A 19,234-nucleotide genomic window follows, 5' to 3' on the forward strand; every position below is an offset into this window, starting at 1 on the left:
AAAAGCACAATGGTGCAAAGCTTATCTCTTAAAATGGGAGTCCATGGATACCGACTCACTGTTGGTTAAGAACTCAAGCGGTCATTTGGGGGAGCTGCACTTCTTCTTTTTTCTTTCTAAGTTTTCATGCTCACATTAAGATGACTCAACTCCCATATGGATACCAGCAAATCTGCCAGAGACTAGGATGCTAAGAGAACAAACACTGACAAATATTTCACAAAGTTCTTTTATTTACAGTGCTTTCAGTTAAAGTTTAAGAGTGCAAACATGAATATATCATTCACTCTGACAATTGAGAAAAGTGCATTATTTGAAAAAGAATCATTTTAGATCATAATGTTGTGTGCGTGGTGATGGAAAGAGCAAATTTATTTTGGTTTGTTAAATGCAAATGTTCTTTCCACATGGCACCTGACCCAGACAGTTGTCTGACAGAAAATACAAACAACGTGACTAAAAAGCTGAAGTGAAACCACTCTGACCAGTAACTCGCTGATAAGAGACAAAATCAGATCAGCAGTTGCAAATAAGCACAGGCATTTAAATATCTCTTTTCCAGTCTTGTTGTCCACTCACGGAAGTAGTAAGTCACTGCTAAGGATTTTTATGATTTTAATGAAAATCAGAAGGTGCGATCAAAACAATGTAACCATTTGCACTGAGTAGTCACTGAGCTTTATTAAAGTAAAGAGCAAACATTTCATCAGTTTTCTGAAATATAAGTTATAGGATAATAAAAAAAAGCTCCCGATCATTTCCTCTAAAACTGCAAAACTGCACTGAACTCTGCAAAAGATGTGCTCTCTGAATGCCTTTTTTGTTATTTTTGGCCATGCTCCACCAATCCACAAAGTTCAGTGAAATTCTGCTGGTATTTTTTTGCATAACCTTACTGACAAAAAGTTTTATATGCCTCAATCCCTATGGTTAAATAGGTAACAGAATTCCTCTCTTCTTTTCCTGCAAAAAGAGGACAATCTGACTGGCACATGCCTGTCCTGTGCTAGTAATGAAGCAGTAAAGCAGTGGGTCGGCAAGACAGTTAAGGCTTGATAGGGCAACGCTGATCTTGTAGGGATAGAGGATCCATGTAATGTTCCTGCAGTCATTAACCAGTATGCGAAGAAGCATCATGACATGAATAGGTCCGAAGCAGAACAAAAGGCCAAGAAGAACCAATGTTAATAGCTTTAAAATCTGCTTTTGTTCCTGCTTGTCAGTGGCCTGATTGGATTTTACAGCTGTGCAAATCCTCCAGGTGGAAAAGAACACTAGGAGAACTGGAATAATAAACCCCAGAAAGAAGCGCATTACATTAGCCCGGAGGAGAGTCGCTGACAGTGGACTAAAAATGTCAAAGCACACTGAAAAGTTTTTCTTTTCATGGTATGAGTCCTCCCAGGAGATGGTGCTGGTGTTGAAACAGACCACCAACAACCAAATGGTAACAGTGACTGCTGCTGCAGTGCTAACTTTCCTCCACCATCTGCACTTTAATGGGTGAACCACTGCTAAGTAGCGGTCAACTGCAATGCAGCAGAGGAGAGCTTCGCTGGTGTAGAAGTTGGTAAAGAGAATGTATATGGACAGCACACAAACATAACGCCCATGGATCCAAACTCCTGGCCACAGGAAGTCCAACCAGAGAATAAAACAAACAGTGAAGGTTAGGTCACTCAGCGCCAGACTGAACAGATACACACCGAGCTCGTTCCTCCTTCTAATGTGCTGCCAGGATACGTAGAGGAAGAAGGTGTTGGAAGGGATGGCGATGGCAACGACAGCCATGTAGAACAACAGAAATGAACTTCTCCCGGCTGCATCGTCGACCAGGTTACATTCTGAATGATTACTGGTCAAGGTTGAGTTTTCCATTGTAGAGGTTGTGTTCATATGCTTACACCTTGTAGAAAAATAAGGAAGCAATACATGAATGGATGTAAATACACAATACCTGTAAGAGTCTCTACCAAGTTCACAGACCTGCCACATGACTACATCTCAACTCATGAAAGGACTTTTTAAAGTTGGCAAGTCTGACACCACTGGGAACTACAAATTATCAATGGAATGTGAAAATGGAGAACTCTACCTATGCACTATTTTTTTAAAAAGAGGAAAATTTACTACTTAGAAAGAATAGTTGAAAGATGCTGTTTAGTGTAAGCCCTTTTGTTTTGGTAGTTTAAGATTAAAAGGCAGAGTGTTTCAATTGTGCGGATTGATTTGACATTCAGCATGAGTGTAAGTCAACCTTATGCAAGTGCAATTAAATTGTTACAATAGCCTCGCTTTTGCAGCATTGGGTTGTTTACCCAGTGTTTTGAGTTCATGGAGTTTTTAGTTATATTTGAATATTTTCTGTTCGCTCTTAGTTTGCTTTATTTGCCCCGACCCCACTTTTTCCTTAGTAACCATTTATTTTTGTTTATATTGTTCTATATATATTTCCCCATTTAGTCTTGTTCTCAGTTCCTGGTTGCTTTAGAGTTTTTTTTTTCCTATGTCAATTCCCCTGTAACAAACTCATTCGTGTCTGTTTCCCTGTTATCACGTTTCACCATATACCTTACTGTAAAACAATTTCCTGTCATTTTTACAAGATTTGTTTAGGCTTTGGTTGTGTGCTATTTCAATGAACAAGCTTGCTACACTGGCACTGTGTTTCACTTTTCCTCACAGTTACATTTCCTGATATTGTCTACCACGAAAAACATGTGAAAAGTTGCAAATACAACTTTTCCTAAGTACTCTAAATTCTCAGTTATATTGCAACATGATAGAAAATCCTAAGGTCACATTTTTATTGCAATGGAATTATTTGATAGGGGCTTGTTAAATTTTTTTTTATAGTATTCCTTTAAACCATAAAGTCATATTAACAAAGTACTTACTCTGTATCAAGTTGTATTTCCACTCAAATTTCTATAAATTCTTAGAATAAAACCAATAAAACAGATGAAAGGCTGACGTATTCTGTTTCTTCGTCTTCACCGCTTAATCAATCTGCTAGAAAGAAGAGGAAGGGTCAGCAGCTGCTGCATTTTATCCTTAACAACTGTATCATTTACTGGGTGACAGGATATGACAAAACAAACTACAGGACCAGGTGATTTTAATTTAAGCCCATATGAAAGTGTGTGTCTCTGTTTGGCGTGTCAACAGACATGAACTCAGGTAGAGGTGATGCCAATAATCGTCCCATAAAGTGATAGATGTCTTTTCAGCTCGTTGTTTGAACAGCGCAGATATGTCTTTATGGTTTTGTTTCAATGACTGCACGCTCTAAAAGAACAGATGCTTTTTTTTATTAGTATCTCATGGAAGCATGAATAGCTGTCAAGTGTTATAAATACAAGTGGTTAGTAGGAAAATTCCACAGTGTGCTTCTCTTTGTGCAAAAATACACTCAAATATTCAAGTGCAGTGATACACAATAATACTGAACACTGGATCAAAATGAAACTATTAACACCACAGCCAAATATTTCAAATTACACAAATCACAGTTAAAATTAAACATCACATTAAAGACAAATATACAGAAGAAATAAAAAAAATAATTAATATGCCTAAACTTAGATCACATGTAGGTTACATATAGGTTGCACAGCCCCAAATAATAGTTAGATTTTCATTATATTTACATTTTATGTTGAAAGAAGGGGAAAGAAATCATTCAAACAGAGCTATCACTGTGCTTTCCACGCATAAAAAGCCACCTCACATTTTGTGCAGTTTTCTTAATCTCTGTCTTTGCGCTCTCATTGATTAGACAGTATATTATAGGATCCAGTGTACTGTTTAGCGTTGTGGTGGCAACTGTCACCATGAATGCACTTTTGAGCCTAGTTGCCCAGACGCAGGACCCAGGCTCCAGTATAGCCCTGAGCAGCATGACCAACTGGTAGGGCATAAAAGACACTATGTAGGTTAGAAGGAGTAGCAATAACAGCCATCCCACTTTCCTGCGGTCTTCCACTTGGATGGAGGTGTTACATTTGATAGAGCGCATGATGTTATGATAGCAAAAAGTCATGATGAAGGTAGGAACCAAGAAACTCAAGGCGAACCTTGTAAGGGCAACAGCGGCATCTTCTTGTGTCATGGGTATCTGCTGATCACACAAGTATCTTGAAGCTTGCAGCGCCCCCATGTGGTGAAGTAAGACAATGTGGATGGCAATCTCCAAAGCCCAGACAACTATACTCACAAGCACTGCTGTCCTCACCTCCCTGATCCAGTTAAAGTGGAGTGGGTAGACCACTGCCAGATAGCGATCAGCACAGATGCAGCAAAGGAGACCAGAACCAACAAAAAAGCTGTTGTACATGATTACAGCCATGAGGTTGCAAAGTTCGTCACCTATGTGTTGCCCCATGGCCTGTACTATCCAAATAGGCAGAGTGACTGTGTATAGTAGGTCAGAAATGCACAGGCTGACAAGATAGACTGCCATGCTGTTCCCCTTCTTCATCAGCATCCAGGCCACATACAGAGACAGGCAGTTGGCTGGAAAGCCCACACTAAAAAAAAGAGAGTACGCCGTTGGATACATGTACCTCTGCACCGAGGAGTTAGCCGTGCATGAGTTTGTGTTGTTGGTGATCGTCGAGTCCATCCTGACACAGCGGTGACTGAAGCCCGAATGGGAAGCTCATTCGATTCGAGATCTGAAAATGCAAATAACGGGGAAGTGTTGTTGTGCTCAAAATAAAAACAGTGTTTGATGATTTACGGAAGCTGTCCTGTTTTTACAGTACTAAGCAAAATGTGCTCATCAAGTTTCTTAATTCCGTGTCCGAGTACTGGTGAATGTAAAATCCCACAAATGCAACAGAATTAGAAAACACTTCACAAGTATATGTTTGTGTTTTTTAAACCGTGGAAATGTGCCAAAATGTATCATTTACTTTATTAGAGTGTCCCCATTCTATACACTCTGTATAACTTTCCAGGAACAGCATATATTTGCATGTCATGGCGTTCTGCCAGTGTAGCTCAGAGGATTAAAGTGGGATATGGCCACTGTAAACACTGCAACAGTTACATCCTTTTTGCACACGCTCTTTTCTACTCTGTAATATTCCTGTTAACGTTCTTGATATTTATTTATAATCAACTCCGTCAATCCTTGATATTTATTATTGAGTGATCTGTGTATATTGGGCTATTGCTTAAATGTCTTAAATGTGTAACATATGCTATTGTTAAATAGTGTAGTCTGTTTCTGTTACTGTTATTTATACTGCAGCAACTGTAACCCACATAATTTCCTTAGGGATTAATAAAGTATGCTGATTCTGGTTGATTAATTCAACTTCTGAAAGTGAAAAAGAAAATAGGAATACTGCGTTTATTTAAGTCTAAAATCTAATTTTAATGTAGTGAAGTAGATTTTGAGTAGGATTTTACGTGATGTCCGCGAATGCAGCACTGACATCCACACCTTCCCAGCTGATAATTAGCGGCCTTATAAGAAACAGCTGCGCTTCACTATGCACGGAGGCATTTGGTAGTCTGTTCTATCCAAGGTGGCTAAGCGCGTTAAGTGGTTAAGCGTTGCAGAGCGGTTTGATTTCTTCAGGAAAGCCGCTCATTCTAGTACTGCCCTTAGAGAGTGTTAAGTGGGACTCAGTCGTCAAGGGTGGAACTTGACGACTGTTTCCCTCTTTTGTTACAGAATTGTGCCATACTGCTGCTGTCTTGTTCAGTCTTGTTCGCTTTTATTCTGTCTTGTTGTGGCCTGTTGTCATCTTATGGACTGGCCTTGACTGACTCCTGGCTTTATAGTCTTTTACTCGGAATTGTTTGATATATTTTAATCTTGCGTTTATAAATAACTGTATCTTAGGGTGTGTTTGTTTTATTTCTCTTTTATTAATTTGTTTAACGTTTTATGCTTTGTTTTGTTGCTTTAGTGGAGGTGCGGCCGCTTGTTGAGGGGCTAGGCACGTGAGATGGAATCCCCTCCCCGATGCGTGAGAGTGTACACACCGGGCATAGGTAGACTGCACCATTTAGATTTCAGTGTGAGTGACAGTGAGGTTTGCAGTGGAACTATACGGGTCAGTAATTGGTGGCACCCTTGGGAACTCCTCTAGGTTGCCTCCTCAAGTCGTCGTTCTCCACTATTTGTTTAGTTATTTTATTGAGCTGTTATTGTTCTAGGGTAGCATCGTGACAGCGAGCCTGGTCATTTTAATCACTGTTTGTTAATAAAGTCTTCTAATTGACAGTCTTGCGGTCTCAGCCCTGTTACCTTAAGAACTTTTCTGATTTTACAGTTCTGTTTTTTAGTATTTTCCGTAATAAATTTTGATTTGTAAAATTGATCAGCCTCACCTCTGCTATTAATAACGAGCCTGTGGGCTTTGATAGCTAGTGTAACATTTACATTGGCTATAGAAATCTTTCCTGGGGTGTAACTCCCTCCCCAGGTGGCGTTGTCAACATCCTGTGGTCTCCTTAACTAGTTATCCTCCTTCGCGCCACCACATTAACAAAGGTACTCGGCTTGAATCAGTAAAGTAATGAAAAAAAGCTTTATTTTCTGTTGCCTATATTGTGGAGGGTGACTTTGCTTCTAAACGGGAAAATGAGTAGGGAAGAGGTTTGTGGGATTCAGTAGGCAGCAACTCACAATCATTTCTATTGTGGGCTCCAGTAGATTTTCTTAGTGTACAGGCTCTGATAACCTGATCTGCTGCTGTTTGTGGATGTACACAACTGAATTCAACAAGATGTCTGCAGATGTTTCATGAGTTGTCCTGTATTTCCATTCTCTATGCTGACAGTACACTACGTGCTGTCTTTTTTTTTTTTTTTTCCTCTCCTAGGTGGCATGAAGGTGGAATCATTGATTGAATCTAAGCATCATCAGCTTAACTTCAAATTCATCTCTGCTACACTTAATGCAACTTAACTCTGACCATGAAACCACAGCCACACAGCAGTCACACACTGCACTTTACTTTGAATTCACCACAGTTCCCTCTGAACTGGCCCCTGCAGGGCCAGCTGGATACTGAAGTTCTGCAACCACAACTTGTGGACACCTGCAGTTGTCATGGTGCTGTGCCATCTCTTTGTGTGCCACATACCCTGTTGATTGATAGGTGAACAGGACTGCCTTTCATGTGTTACTGTTTAGGCTTTAATCTGTTTCCTGTTTGAAGTCCCACAGTGACCTAAAAATAACTGCCTTCAAATCTGTTAAACCAAAAGTAATGAGCCTGTTGTAAACATATAAAAAGTGAAAGAACAGAAATTTGTTTAAAAATGTAAGGAGTAAAAAGCTGTCAGAAAAATAAATACTCAAGTGAAGTACAGCCTCCTGAAAATTTTAAGTGCAGTAACAAAATATTTTGTTCTTCGTTACTTCCCACCTCTGGATATTGCAATGTGCACTCTTGAGACAAAGCAGGCATAGACAGCCCACTAACCACATATCTTGCATAGAGAGCTGGTTCCTGCTTACCAAATAAAGGCTTGTTGGAGTTGCTGCTATCCAGTGTATAAAACTCATGCCATCTCTGATTTGTGGCCAGATCTGCTCTAAATGTCCCATGTAGTGCAACACAGACATTTAACTGTTGCAAAATTTAGGAAGTGCATTTTATTTAAAATGTTTTGGTGGTTTTTAATAGAATTTGACATTGACATTGCACAGATATAGAGTAACTGCAGACCGCTTATAAATCTGCAAAATGTTAATTTTTCCTACTCAAGCTTTGTTTAATTCCATACTTTTTGTCCACATCCTCACTTGTAGTGGGTCACTGGCCCACCAGGGGGGGCTCATGCCACAGATTGAGAACAGCTACTTTTAACAGCTCACTGAACCTGAAGTATACAGGGAGTGCAGAATTATTAGGCAAATGAGTATTTTGTCCACATCATCCTCTTCGTGCATGTTGTCTTACTCCAAGCTGTATAGGCTCGAAAGCCTACTACCAATTAAGCATATTAGGTGATGTGCATCTCTGTAATGAGAAGGGGTGTGGTCTAATGACATCAACACCCTATATCAGGTGTGCATAATTATTAGGCAACGTCCTTTCCTTTGGCAAAATGGGTCAAAAGAAGGACTTGACAGGCTCAGAAAAGTCAAAAATAGTGAGATATCTTGCAGAGGGATGCAGCAGTCTCAAAATTGCAAAGCTTCTGAAGCGTGATCATCGAACAATCAAGCGTTTCATTCAAAATAGTCAACAGGGTCGCAAGAAGCGTGTGGAAAAACCAAGGCGCAAAATAACTGCCCATGAACTGAGAAAAGTCAAGCGTGCAGCTGCCAAGATGCCACTTGCCACCAGTTTGGCCATATTTCAGAGCTGCAACATCACTGGAGTGCCCAAAAGCACAAGGTGTGCAATACTCAGAGACATGGCCAAGGTAAGAAAGGCTGAAAGACCACCACCACTGAACAAGACACACAAGCTGAAACGTCAAGACTGGGCCAAGAAATATCTCAAGACTGCTTTTTCTAAGGTTTTATGGACTGATGAAATGAGAGTGAGTCTTGATGGGCCAGATGGATGGGCCCGTGGCTGGATTGGTAAAGGGCAGAGAGCTCCAGTCCGACTCAGACGCCAGCAAGGTGGAGGTGGAGTACTGGTTTGGGCTGGTATCATCAAAGATGAGCTTGTGGGGCCTTTTCGGGTTGAGGATGGAGTCAAGCTCAACTCCCAGTCCTACTGCCAGTTTCTGGAAGACACCTTCTTCAAGCAGTGGTACAGGAAGAAGTCTGCATCCTTCAAGAAAAACATGATTTTCATGCAGGACAATGCTCCATCACACGCGTCCAAGTACTCCACAGCGTGGCTGGCAAGAAAGGGTATAAAAGAAGAAAAACTAATGACATGGCCTCCTTGTTCACCTGATCTGAACCCCATTGAGAACCTGTGGTCCATCATCAAATGTGAGATTTACAAGGAGGGAAAACAGTACACCTCTCTGAACAGTGTCTGGGAGGCTGTGGTTGCTGCTGCACGCAATGTTGATGGTGAACAGATCAAAACACCGACAGAATCCATGGATGGCAGGCTTTTGAGTATCCTTGCAAAGAAAGGTGGCTATATTGGTCGCTGATTTGTTTTTGTTTTGTTTTTGAATGTCAGAAATGTATATTTGTGAATGTGGAGATGTTATATTGGTTTCACTGGTAAAAATAAATAATTGAAATGGGTATATATTTGTTTTTTGTTAAGTTGCCTAATAATTATGCACAATAATAGTCACCTGAACACACAGATATCCCCCTAAAATAGCTAAAACTAAAAACTACTTTCAAAAACGTTCAGCTTTGATATTAATGAGTTTTTGGGGTTCATTGAGAACATGGTTGTTGTTCAATAATAACATTATTCCTCAAAAATACAACTTGCCTAATAATTCTGCTCTCCCTGTAGAAGATACAGACTTGTTTTTAAAAAGTGTAAGACTCGTGATGGACAGCTTAAAGAAGCATTAAAAATAACAAAGAACCACATCACAGGGGACAACAAGTCTGGAACGTTTTATTAATTTATTGTCTACAAGTGATTAATATTGAGTGTTACATTAAGTGCTGTGAAAAAGAGGTATGCATTTCAGTGTCCAGCAGTGATCTGTGATTTTAAACCGTAAATAAACTACTTAAAGCATTGTTAATTGTATTTAAACTGTAAATTTAACCTCCTAGGACCTGGCGTCCACATATGTGGACATCACATTTTAGGGTTGTCCAGACCACAATACTACATTTTTTTTTTCCTCTACAAGGGCCCGATATCCACTTGTGAGGACATATTGCTACTGTTCTATCAAAATTTAAAGCGAATGTCCTCATATGTGGATCTCATTTTTCTTAGAAATGAAAATCAGGTAAAAAAAAAAAAATCACATAATTCTTTTTTTTTTTTTTTTTTTACAATCATCAGGTCCCAATCAGCCCAAAGAGAAATTAAAAATGCATGCCATGAAAGAGTTCAGGTCTTAGGAGGTTAAAACCCTTACATATATACACGCAGAGTTTCTTTTTGATGCAATGGGAATAGAAGCACAATACTTTAATATAATGCAAAGAAAAAAAATCCCTCTTTGAACTTTAAGTTCATCACTGAAACAATCCAAGTTGGTAGCAGTAAATCTGCATCATGCCACAGCACAGAGCACTCCAACTACATAACCATGCCCACAAGTGAAGTGGAAAATCTAACCATGCAAATATTATGTTAATAGTATAAACACTGTTAAACTGCTGCAGTCTCTTTTGCATATTTGTTTCATTATCTCAGCTTGTGTTTATCACATGTGCAATATAAAATAAAGGTGGGAATGCTATTCAATTATGAAGCAGGGTTATTATGGCATTAAATCTGAAATTGTGTCTAATAGATATCAATTAGAGGATGAGCAGTAGAATGACACATTTGAAATTTGAGCCTCATATCCTGTCATGCTACGAATGTCAACAGGATGTCAAGAGAAAGCTATACTGGATCACTGGTTTTGAAGAACAACCACACCCTTACTTGCCATTGAATTTTAACTTCATTGAAATTTAGCACAAACAAAAGCTCAAATATGGCCTTAAATGTAATTATTTGCAATTATAGTTTTATAATTATATTTTTCAAAATGTGACATCTAAACAGATACGGGTTCATGGACGGTTGGTAAAACAAAACTTGTTTGAGGTATGAGGTAATGTCTCCTGTTATTCACTCCTCTGTCAGAGTCTGACGAAACATGGAACAAAGCCCAAGACAATAAAAAGGTCCTATTGTGACTTTTTTTCTAACAGTGTATTTTCATTCTTTAACTTCAGGAGTGTTGCATGAATCACATTTCAGGCGACTTGCTTGTTATCTTTAGCCTTTCCTCCATGCCAGCTGTCTTCTGCATGCTACTTTCTCTTAGCCAAAGCCAGGAGTTATGTTCCAACTGGAGAAACGGTCAAAGAATGCTCAGACTTCACTACACCAAGCAGAGTCAGACTGACAGCCTTTCAGTATCACCTCTAGGAAATAAACATGTTATGGCTAAATATCCCTTTCTGAAGAAAAAGTAATGCATGCACAATGTTAAACAAAAAAACAAACAAACATTCAGATTACAAAAACAACATTTTTCTCCTTGCCTGAGTAAATAATTGTCCATTTAACTGGGTAAACCATCACAGCACACATCCAAAAGATCGCAGTCATATCACTTTGAACTATGATCACAATTTAAAACTTGTCAGGCGTGTGGACAGTCGGCTGAAAGATGCTGTTTGAGTCTTGTTCCACAACATGAAGAGTTCCTTTGCTTGTTTCTGGAAAGTTTTCCCTACTAAGACGTAGAGAATGGGGTTAAGGACACTGTTGAAGAAGGCAAAGTACGTAGAGATCTGTTGGACGATGGTCAGTGTGATGTGGCATTTCAGAATGCCAGTGTTTTGGAGCATATCTAGTATCTTTGTCACGTGGAATGGCACCCAGCAGATCAGGAATGCCAGGAGAACTGCCAGGATGAGAGTGGTGGCCTTCTGATCCGTTTTCTGAATGTTTAAAACCTCCATTAGCCTCTTTCTCAGAGTTTGAATAATTTTGACAGTGCAGAACAAAATAATGATAACAGGGACGATGAAGCTGAATGTTATGGTTGTCACCTCAGATGCCAGATATTGATTTTGTGGCAAGTCAAGTGAACAGTGAGTAAGATTTGATTGAGAGTTGAATTCTAGCTTCCTGTAGATGAATATGGGGAGAGCAAAGACCAAGCCAAGACCCCACACAAACAGACATCCCAGTTTGGCATAAAGCGGCCTGCGCATCCTCTCATGGGAAAGCGGGTGCACCAGTGCCACATAACGATCTATGCTAACCATAACAAGGAAGTAAATGCTACAGAACGCATTCATGTAGATAACAGCTGATGTCACTTTGCACAGGCTTTCACTGAAAGGCCAGTCAAATCCCTTTCTTGTATATTCAGCCCAGAAGGGCAAACAGCACACCAGAGCAAGGTCAGCTCCAGCCAGGTTGCTGAGGTATATCTCAGCCACAGTGCAGGCCTTCTTGTGGAGGCAGAAAACCATCAGCACAAACACATTAAAGATGATTCCAAGCACACTGATGACCAGGATGTAGGGTGGAACCAGAGTGAAGACCAAGCTGTTGTCTTCAGGAATACAATGGTCTTCTCCTGTGTTACTTTGGTCTCCAGACATCTTGACAGAGTAAGAGTTGGAACGGATGCTGCAGAGAGAGGACAGCAACACAGGTAAAACATTATGAAATGCTATGTTATATGGAACACAGTGATATACTTCATTGTCATCAAAACTCATAATGCAAAAGCTGTTGCTGTATTTCCAGTTCGTTCCTAATAAATAAACACTGTGGCAAGTTCAGGCACAGAACCTGTTTTGGTGACTCCTGAAAGAAAATCATTTTTTAAATTTATTTATTTAATGAACTTTTCTCACCATCTCTAAACCCTCACTAAAATTCAAAAACAATGACAAGAGTTAATTTTCTTAGTTTTGTTATTAGGATTAAAGCCTCTCTTTAAAAAAAAAAAAAAAAAAAAAAAAAAATCAAATCAAAAACAACCCTTGCGATTAGGGTTGGTTCAGGTGACGGCAAACCATTCATACTTTTTTGCCATCACTTATTCAATTCAGGGAGTGTGGGAGGAACCCAGAGTACCCAGTGAGAGGATAGAAACACTATGCAAAAGGTCCCTGACTGGATTTGAACCCAATAGCTTTGTACTTTGAAGCAGCAGAGCTTACCACTGCACCACTGTACTGCCAAGCATAACACTGAAGTTGCTCTAGGCTCATCCAATTAGACAACTTACTATGACGCACAACGTATTTTCCTTCTATTTCTCATAAACTTTAATCTACTTTCTACCATAGTTTGTGTTTTCCTTTGCTTACCCATGAACCACTTGTTTCTCTTCTTTTTCCACTCATCTCCCAACTATTCACAGTAAAGATGGCTAGCCCTTCCTGAATCGGGGTTTGCCAAAGGCCTCTTCCTGTCTCAAAGAAGTGTTTCCCCCCAGGGACTTGTATGCGTGTCAGGTTTTTCTCTATCATAGTCTTCATCTTTCACTATAAAGACCTTAAGGGAACAGTTTGTGCAAACTGGTGCTAAATAAATAAAAATCAACTGATTTTCCCCCTTGCCTAGACATTTAAAATAGTAAACAAACAAACAAACAAACAAACAAAAAAAAACCCTCCTCAAAAAATAAAAAAACCTCAATCTTTCATAGAAAATTGATTTTCTATGAAAATCTGGTGTTAATGACAGATAATTGATGTCTTGAGTAACATCAACACCAACAATAACTCAAACACTCAATCCTCTAAAGGGTTGCTGAACTTTGTTTTTGTTGCTTTTAAAACTTTTTTGTATTAAAAGTACTTAATTCTAACACCCCCCTGTCCCCCACGCCTATGTAGTATTTTGTATTTGTTTTTGCACATAAACGATAACAACCCAAAGGTATTCACATTTTGAACTTACTGCGGTTCAGCAAAACAGAAACCACATTGAATGCAGAACTTTTCCATATCTGTCACTTAACGCTGCATAATATGAAAAGCAATTGCACAAAAGGATGATTAACGGTTATCAGCACCAATCCAACAACATTTTGCCTGCATGTCGCCTCCACTGTATAACTGCGGGGCATCCACAGTTTCTGTATGTTTTCTCAGCAGCTTTAAAACAATTTTAACTGAAATGCATGAACGCTTAAAAACAAAACAAAGTGGCAAAAAACAAAAACTCGTTATCATGTGTGTGTGTTTGTATTAGTCTAAATGTTTAATCGTACTTACTCGTTTTGGTTAAAGGTTCTCAAAACGCTAAACGCGTTGAGACAAATCCGGTTAAGAATCTGCAGTTACACCTGACAGGGTTCATAACCTGCACAGCCAGAATATTAACTCAAAACTTTGTTGTTATTTGTCACAAGTAATGATATAAAGCAGAAAACACTTTTTATTATAAATCATTATGCACACTGTTAAGTTGTAGTTGTGATTTAATTAACCTTAAACTGCAGAAGAAAAAAGGTTTTAAAAAAAACAAAAACAAAAAAAACACAGACAGAAAAGTAAAAAACAAGTTTGTTCATACCTTGTACGCAAGAGTCTGTCCTCTAGGTAAAAAAGAAAGCGTCCCAAAAATCAACTATACACATCCAACACCTTGTGCTACTGACTGTGGCTGTCGCTGACTTCGAGGGGAAAGTAAACCGATGGCTCGCGCTGCTGCCACACACTTCGGTCAATCCCTCCCTTTTCTCTGTTTAAGTACCGTTGTGGTACGGAGGGCCTAACGTGCCCCCGAGGGGAACGCGAACTACGCGGTGGACCAACTTCACCATCACTTAATGGAGCCCAATTATCAATCAGTGAAAGTCGCCCACCAGGCCCGAGAGGCGGTGAGTGAACACGGGCTTTTGTTTCTTGTTGTTTTACGCAAATTTGACGCACAACTGTTTTCAGATATCAGCCTGTGGCTATCTAACAAGCAGTGGCAGTGAACAGATGGGCACCGAACTGTCTGGTACTGTAAGCAGTGTTAAGCTAAAGGCATATGTATCCAGGTGTTGGTCGATTTATTTTGCACATGTGATGGGATTTCTATATTGTCGCTTTCACGAGCGTGGTAGTTAGCCGTCGAGCTAATCGTTAAGTTCTCCATGCACTGTGTGACAATAAAGCGGCTGCGTCCACTGGTTGCCTAGAGACAGCTCAACTGGTTGTTGTTTGTTGTTGACTGGCCCCCTCTGCTGGCAACTGTGTTTTCCCTTTATTTCCAGCCCAATATAAAATATTCCTCCTCCACATGTTTGAACCAGGGAAGAGAAGAGAACTGAAGCATTAAAGAGCACAGGCTAACTCGTTAGTTGATAATTAGTGGCTACTTTTAGTTAGACCACAGACATAAATACTTTAGGGAGTGTCATTTCCATCTTTATTGTCTGTGCAGGTTCTTAGTCATCCAGGTCATGGCAGTCTTTAAGAACTTGTAAAAAAAGAAAAGCAGTTGGACTTCTTTAAGTTTGATGATGTTTTTCATCTTTCACCCAAGAGGTTTCTTAAGTTCTAAAAACAACAGGTGGAGGGTGCAAGGTATTTAACCAATAGTGGGAATTTTCACAAGCTTAAAGAAGTACAGTTCTTGAGACTTCCATCTTTACTGAAATTAGGCATACAGTTAAAGCCCATGGGTAGCACAGTGGTAAAGAGTTTTGCCTCCCAAAGAGGTCTATCCACAGGCCAGCTGGAGTGTCTCTGTGTGGAGTTTGGATGTTCTCCTCGTGTCTGTGTGGGTTCTCTTCAGCTACTCTGGCTTCCTCCCACAATTCAAACACATGGACATTAGTTGAATCAATGACTCTTAACTTGATCATAAGATAGGAATGTGTTAGCCCTGCGTTAGGTTTTGTTTATCCATAAGTTGTGACACTTCATATCCTTCTGTTAAAAAAATCGGAATATTCTTCTAAAATATGTTGCTTTTGGGGGGACTGTATTGGTCTTTATTAGACCATATCTGTTCTTCATGACACCTGTGACAAATTGAACAATATTATTTGGTAGTTATTTCTCATATAACAGCTCCATTTGAATTCCCCTTTTGTCCTCTTGTTGCTGCTGTTCTTGTTGCTGTCCAACAGGATGAGCAGAAGACTGAGATGAGGAAGAAAAGTCTCCTCATCCTTATCTATCACCACCTGCTGGGGGAAGGGTCAGTATAAAATTGTGTGTGTGTGGATGCATCAAGTGGTGATCAAAAAGATTAACTTTTCTTTTAAGTACATTTTTAGCATCAGGTTTAGATACGGACTTTTAAAACAGGTGGCTGAGTTTCTTTGATCAGAGCAGGTAGAATACATAAATTCACTCTTTGTTACTTCAGAACAGAATGGCATAATGCAAAATGGCATTGCTGGTTTATTATTGGATAAGTGGTAACAAACCAACCAAAAGGTCATATTTGTATGTCTGTATAGAAAAAGTGAAGTGCAATTCATCAAGACAAGCACATCAAAAATCTGTTCCTTGCAATGTGTCGGTCCACCAGCTATGTAGCTGCAGCAGTGGCCTTGGATCAAGAGATAAATGGAGGTGTGAGTAGGTTCGAGGTTAGCGATAACATCGATCTGGAGATGGTGTTGAGGGAGTATGAGAGCTACCACTACGTCAAATTCCAGAAGTATCCCAAACTTATCAGAAGAATAGCAGAAGCAGGAAAAAGGAGTCAAGGAGGCAAAAGGGTTAAATTAAAGAGTTTTAAAGTTTCTATTAATACTAACTAAAAGAGACGGACAAGCCGCTATCACCATTTAAGAAAACAAAACTCAGGCGTTGGTCAATAAAGTAAAACATAAGCCAAAAAGAAAGAGCAGCTCACTAGCTGAAATCCGCTGAAATCCACCAAAAACACACACACGCGCGTGCAGAAACCCACCAAAAAAAATACAGCTCACTAGCTGTAACCACACTCTGGCCCAGAGCTCACCTTTCCCTGGGCTTAAATCTCCTTGATTACTGACGCGAGTCAGCTGTGTAAAAGGGAAAGGTGGCACCTCAGGCAGAAGAGGTGGTGGGACACCTTCTTTTGCATTTACAAATGAATGGGAAGACAGAAAAATACAACTCACTATTTTTGCTGTTTCAACCCTCCTCGTACATTTATTGCCAGCATCATCTCAGCCTGATTTTAACATTCATTTATTTTTCTTGCATTGAATGCATTTGAAAAAGACCCTTCATTTTCTTGACAAACACAAGATTATGATGTTATGATGTCATAGCTGTTTAAATAAAAAAAGATGACTACTAAGACAGCTATAAAATTATGACAGTTAAATCTGCCTTTGTTTGTTTCTAATAAATCTCTCAGGGAACTGGACCACGCAATGCTGAGGAGGTTAGAGAAGCGGATTCTAGTGAGTCTTCCCTCTTCACCAGCTCGCCAAGCCATGATTTCTCATTGGCTGCCTCCTCTCAGCTGCACAGGAGGGATGGAGCTACGCACTGTGCTAGACTACAAAGCACTGGCAAAAGTGTGTATGGAGTTTGTCAAGTGTTTAATCGTTATGCTTAACAATTTTTCTTTAATTAATATAATTTCATAAATCATATATGTTATCTGGAAGGAAATGTGTTCACTCATGTGCATCTGTATATTTGTGTGTTTTATTTCCAGGAGATGGAGGGCTACTCTGGCTCAGATATAAGATTGGCATGTAAGGAAGCTACCATGAGACCAGTTCGAAAGATCTTTGATGCTCTGGAGTCACATCAGGATGGTAGGACAACACACACACAATGTCAAGATTGACCCCTACAACAGCCATCTTCTCTGACTTACTGTGATTCTCTTTTACAGATGACACAGACATGCCCGCCATCCAACTGGAAACTGTAACAACAGCTGATTTCCTGAATGTGATTGAACACACCAAACCCTCAGCACGAAACCTGATGGACAGATACACAGCCTGGGAGAGAGAGTACCAATCTGTCTGACGCTAGTACACATAACATGAATGCAAAGACTGTCATACTAACGCAATAAAAGTGATGATAACTTGTTTTTACTGTTACAAATTTATCCTGCACTATACTAATAATTTACACTAATGACTATATATTTGCGTAAAATGTTTCCTATACTTTGGATATTTGTGACAAGCTACTGCAGGTTGGAACGGTGTACATTTTAATCACTGCGGAGTTTTGAAAAACTCTTTTTGACATGGAGGAAATATTTGTTCATTGATCATTTGTTTTCTTTTTTATTATTTGAAAACAAAAAGTATACAACCTAATACAATAAAACTTTGGTGACTGGTACTTTGAGTCAAACTACTATAGCATGACTATTTTTGATTCATCAGGATGTTCTGCGGAGAATAATTTCAAATCTTAAGTCTCTCCACTGTTGAAACATTAGCAGTGTTACTTGTGCAAATGTAACCGGAAGGTTATTTTTATTTGATGCTCAAAGCAGATTCTGCAGGATGTGTTCAACAGCATCTGGGAAACTGTCACATGTCAGGTGGGGAGCTGGGCTTATTTTATTGTCATTGCCTTCTCTGTATTTACCTAAAACATAACAGCAGAGAAGATGGTTAGCAACAAGAAAAAAAATTATGACAGATGAAGTTGCAGTAGGGAATTATTATTATTGGGAAGCAGGATGGGAATGCTAGTCTATCAGATTCCCCGCTGCTGGTTTAGCAATCAGATTCACAGTGCTGGGCCTTTACAAGTAATCAGCAGGAGGGTTTCTTAAAACAGGGCAACCTGCCACTCCTCGCCAGTTCGTTATGCACTCTTCGGTGGTAACTAGGCAGCTCTTTTTGGAAATTGTTTTACCTGTTTTCCTCATGTAATGTTGTCTTCCCTGCGTACAAAGGGTGTGGCTTCCTGTGATTGGTCTCACCTGGAGTTGACTTCTCATTCCTCCGTTCTGTAAACATCTATCTCCCCTCCTTGCCTGCTTGGCTGCCCCCGGCCTGACCTGCACCTCTCTCTCGTTCCTACATTTATCGCTGCAGTCTCCCCCGCCCCTCTCTCCAGTTCCCATCGTGATTGTTCCCATTGCCATCCCTACCCAGATCCTTACTTCCCTGTAGCCTTCACGGTTCAATAAAGACTCTTGTAAAAAGTTCCCTGGTGTGTTGTGTCGGGATTTGGGTCCATTCCTTGTGCGAACCTTTATTTTGGATGCAAATACTGTGTACTCCATGTCATTTATGTTAAAAGGTTCATTTGATTATTATTCATTATTCATGCATCCCAGCAGTATTTAGTAACAGACAGGTGTCTTTTTACCCTGTCTTTCAACTCTGGTTGTACACTATACATCTATTAATATTACTAATGATAATAAATAAATAAACACTAAAGTAAAAACCTTTTCCTACATAAAAAAGTAAATTGGCTAACAAGAGCAGACTATAGAGAGTTTATAGAGCTCATCTTGGCTAGGTAAATGTTTTTGGCACAACAGTGGATTCAAATCATGACAGGGCAGGTTTTCATGTCTTCATATAAGTTGATTTTTTTTTCTTTTTTTTTACTTTCTACAAGACTTATATAAGTTGATGGTTTTGCCACAGTAAAGTACATGTCACTGCTCAATCTTGCTGAGTCACGTAGCAGGACTAAAAAAAAGGCTTTTATTTTGGAAAGCAAAATCAGAATGACTTGAAATTGACA

At 39.5% G+C, this 19,234-nt stretch overlaps 4 protein-coding genes across 6 annotated transcripts; 1 reads left to right on the plus strand and 3 right to left on the minus strand.

The window, feature by feature from the left end:
• Nucleotides 1-754: 754 nt before the first annotated feature.
• gpr65 (G protein-coupled receptor 65) lies at nucleotides 755-2,990 on the minus strand. Its single transcript, XM_026152901.1, has 2 exons — nucleotides 2,898-2,990; nucleotides 755-1,906 (listed from the first exon to the last, which is right to left on the minus strand). The coding sequence occupies exon 2, from the start codon at nucleotides 1,894-1,896 to the stop codon at nucleotides 931-933; it is 966 nt and encodes a 321-aa protein (XP_026008686.1). The 5' UTR covers nucleotides 1,897-1,906; nucleotides 2,898-2,990; the 3' UTR covers nucleotides 755-930.
• Nucleotides 2,991-3,580: 590 nt separating this feature from the next.
• On the minus strand, nucleotides 3,581-4,795 carry LOC113012486 (G-protein coupled receptor 4-like). Its single transcript, XM_026152732.1, has one exon. It carries the CDS (start codon nucleotides 4,622-4,624, stop codon nucleotides 3,683-3,685), a length of 942 nt encoding a protein of 313 aa, XP_026008517.1. The 5' UTR covers nucleotides 4,625-4,795; the 3' UTR covers nucleotides 3,581-3,682.
• A 5,785-nt stretch (nucleotides 4,796-10,580) lies between these two features.
• LOC113012573 (B2 bradykinin receptor-like) lies at nucleotides 10,581-14,191 on the minus strand. Of its 2 annotated transcripts, XM_026152856.1 has the most exons (3): nucleotides 14,130-14,189; nucleotides 13,829-13,916; nucleotides 10,581-12,227 (listed from the first exon to the last, which is right to left on the minus strand). In XM_026152856.1, the coding sequence occupies exon 3, from the start codon at nucleotides 12,197-12,199 to the stop codon at nucleotides 11,210-11,212; it is 990 nt and encodes a 329-aa protein (XP_026008641.1). In that variant the 5' UTR covers nucleotides 12,200-12,227; nucleotides 13,829-13,916; nucleotides 14,130-14,189; the 3' UTR covers nucleotides 10,581-11,209. The 2 variants fall into 2 exon arrangements, with proteins under 2 accessions (XP_026008641.1, XP_026008642.1); XM_026152857.1 differs by lacking the exon at nucleotides 13,829-13,916 and having other exon boundaries at nucleotides 14,130-14,191.
• On the plus strand, nucleotides 14,147-17,603 carry LOC113012574 (katanin p60 ATPase-containing subunit A-like 2). 2 transcript variants are annotated; one of them, XM_026152859.1, is made up of 5 exons: nucleotides 14,147-14,436; nucleotides 15,679-15,749; nucleotides 16,908-17,070; nucleotides 17,214-17,316; nucleotides 17,397-17,603. In XM_026152859.1, exons 1-5 carry the CDS (start codon nucleotides 14,386-14,388, stop codon nucleotides 17,534-17,536), a joined length of 528 nt encoding a protein of 175 aa, XP_026008644.1. In that variant the 5' UTR covers nucleotides 14,147-14,385; the 3' UTR covers nucleotides 17,537-17,603. The 2 variants fall into 2 exon arrangements, with proteins under 2 accessions (XP_026008644.1, XP_026008643.1); XM_026152858.1 differs by lacking the exon at nucleotides 14,147-14,436 and adding an exon at nucleotides 15,055-15,326.
• The last annotated feature ends 1,631 nt before the right edge of the window (nucleotides 17,604-19,234 follow it).

This window comes from Astatotilapia calliptera, chromosome 19 (assembly GCF_900246225.1).
Source record: "Astatotilapia calliptera chromosome 19, fAstCal1.2, whole genome shotgun sequence".
Taxonomy (NCBI): Eukaryota; Metazoa; Chordata; class Actinopteri; order Cichliformes; family Cichlidae; genus Astatotilapia; species Astatotilapia calliptera.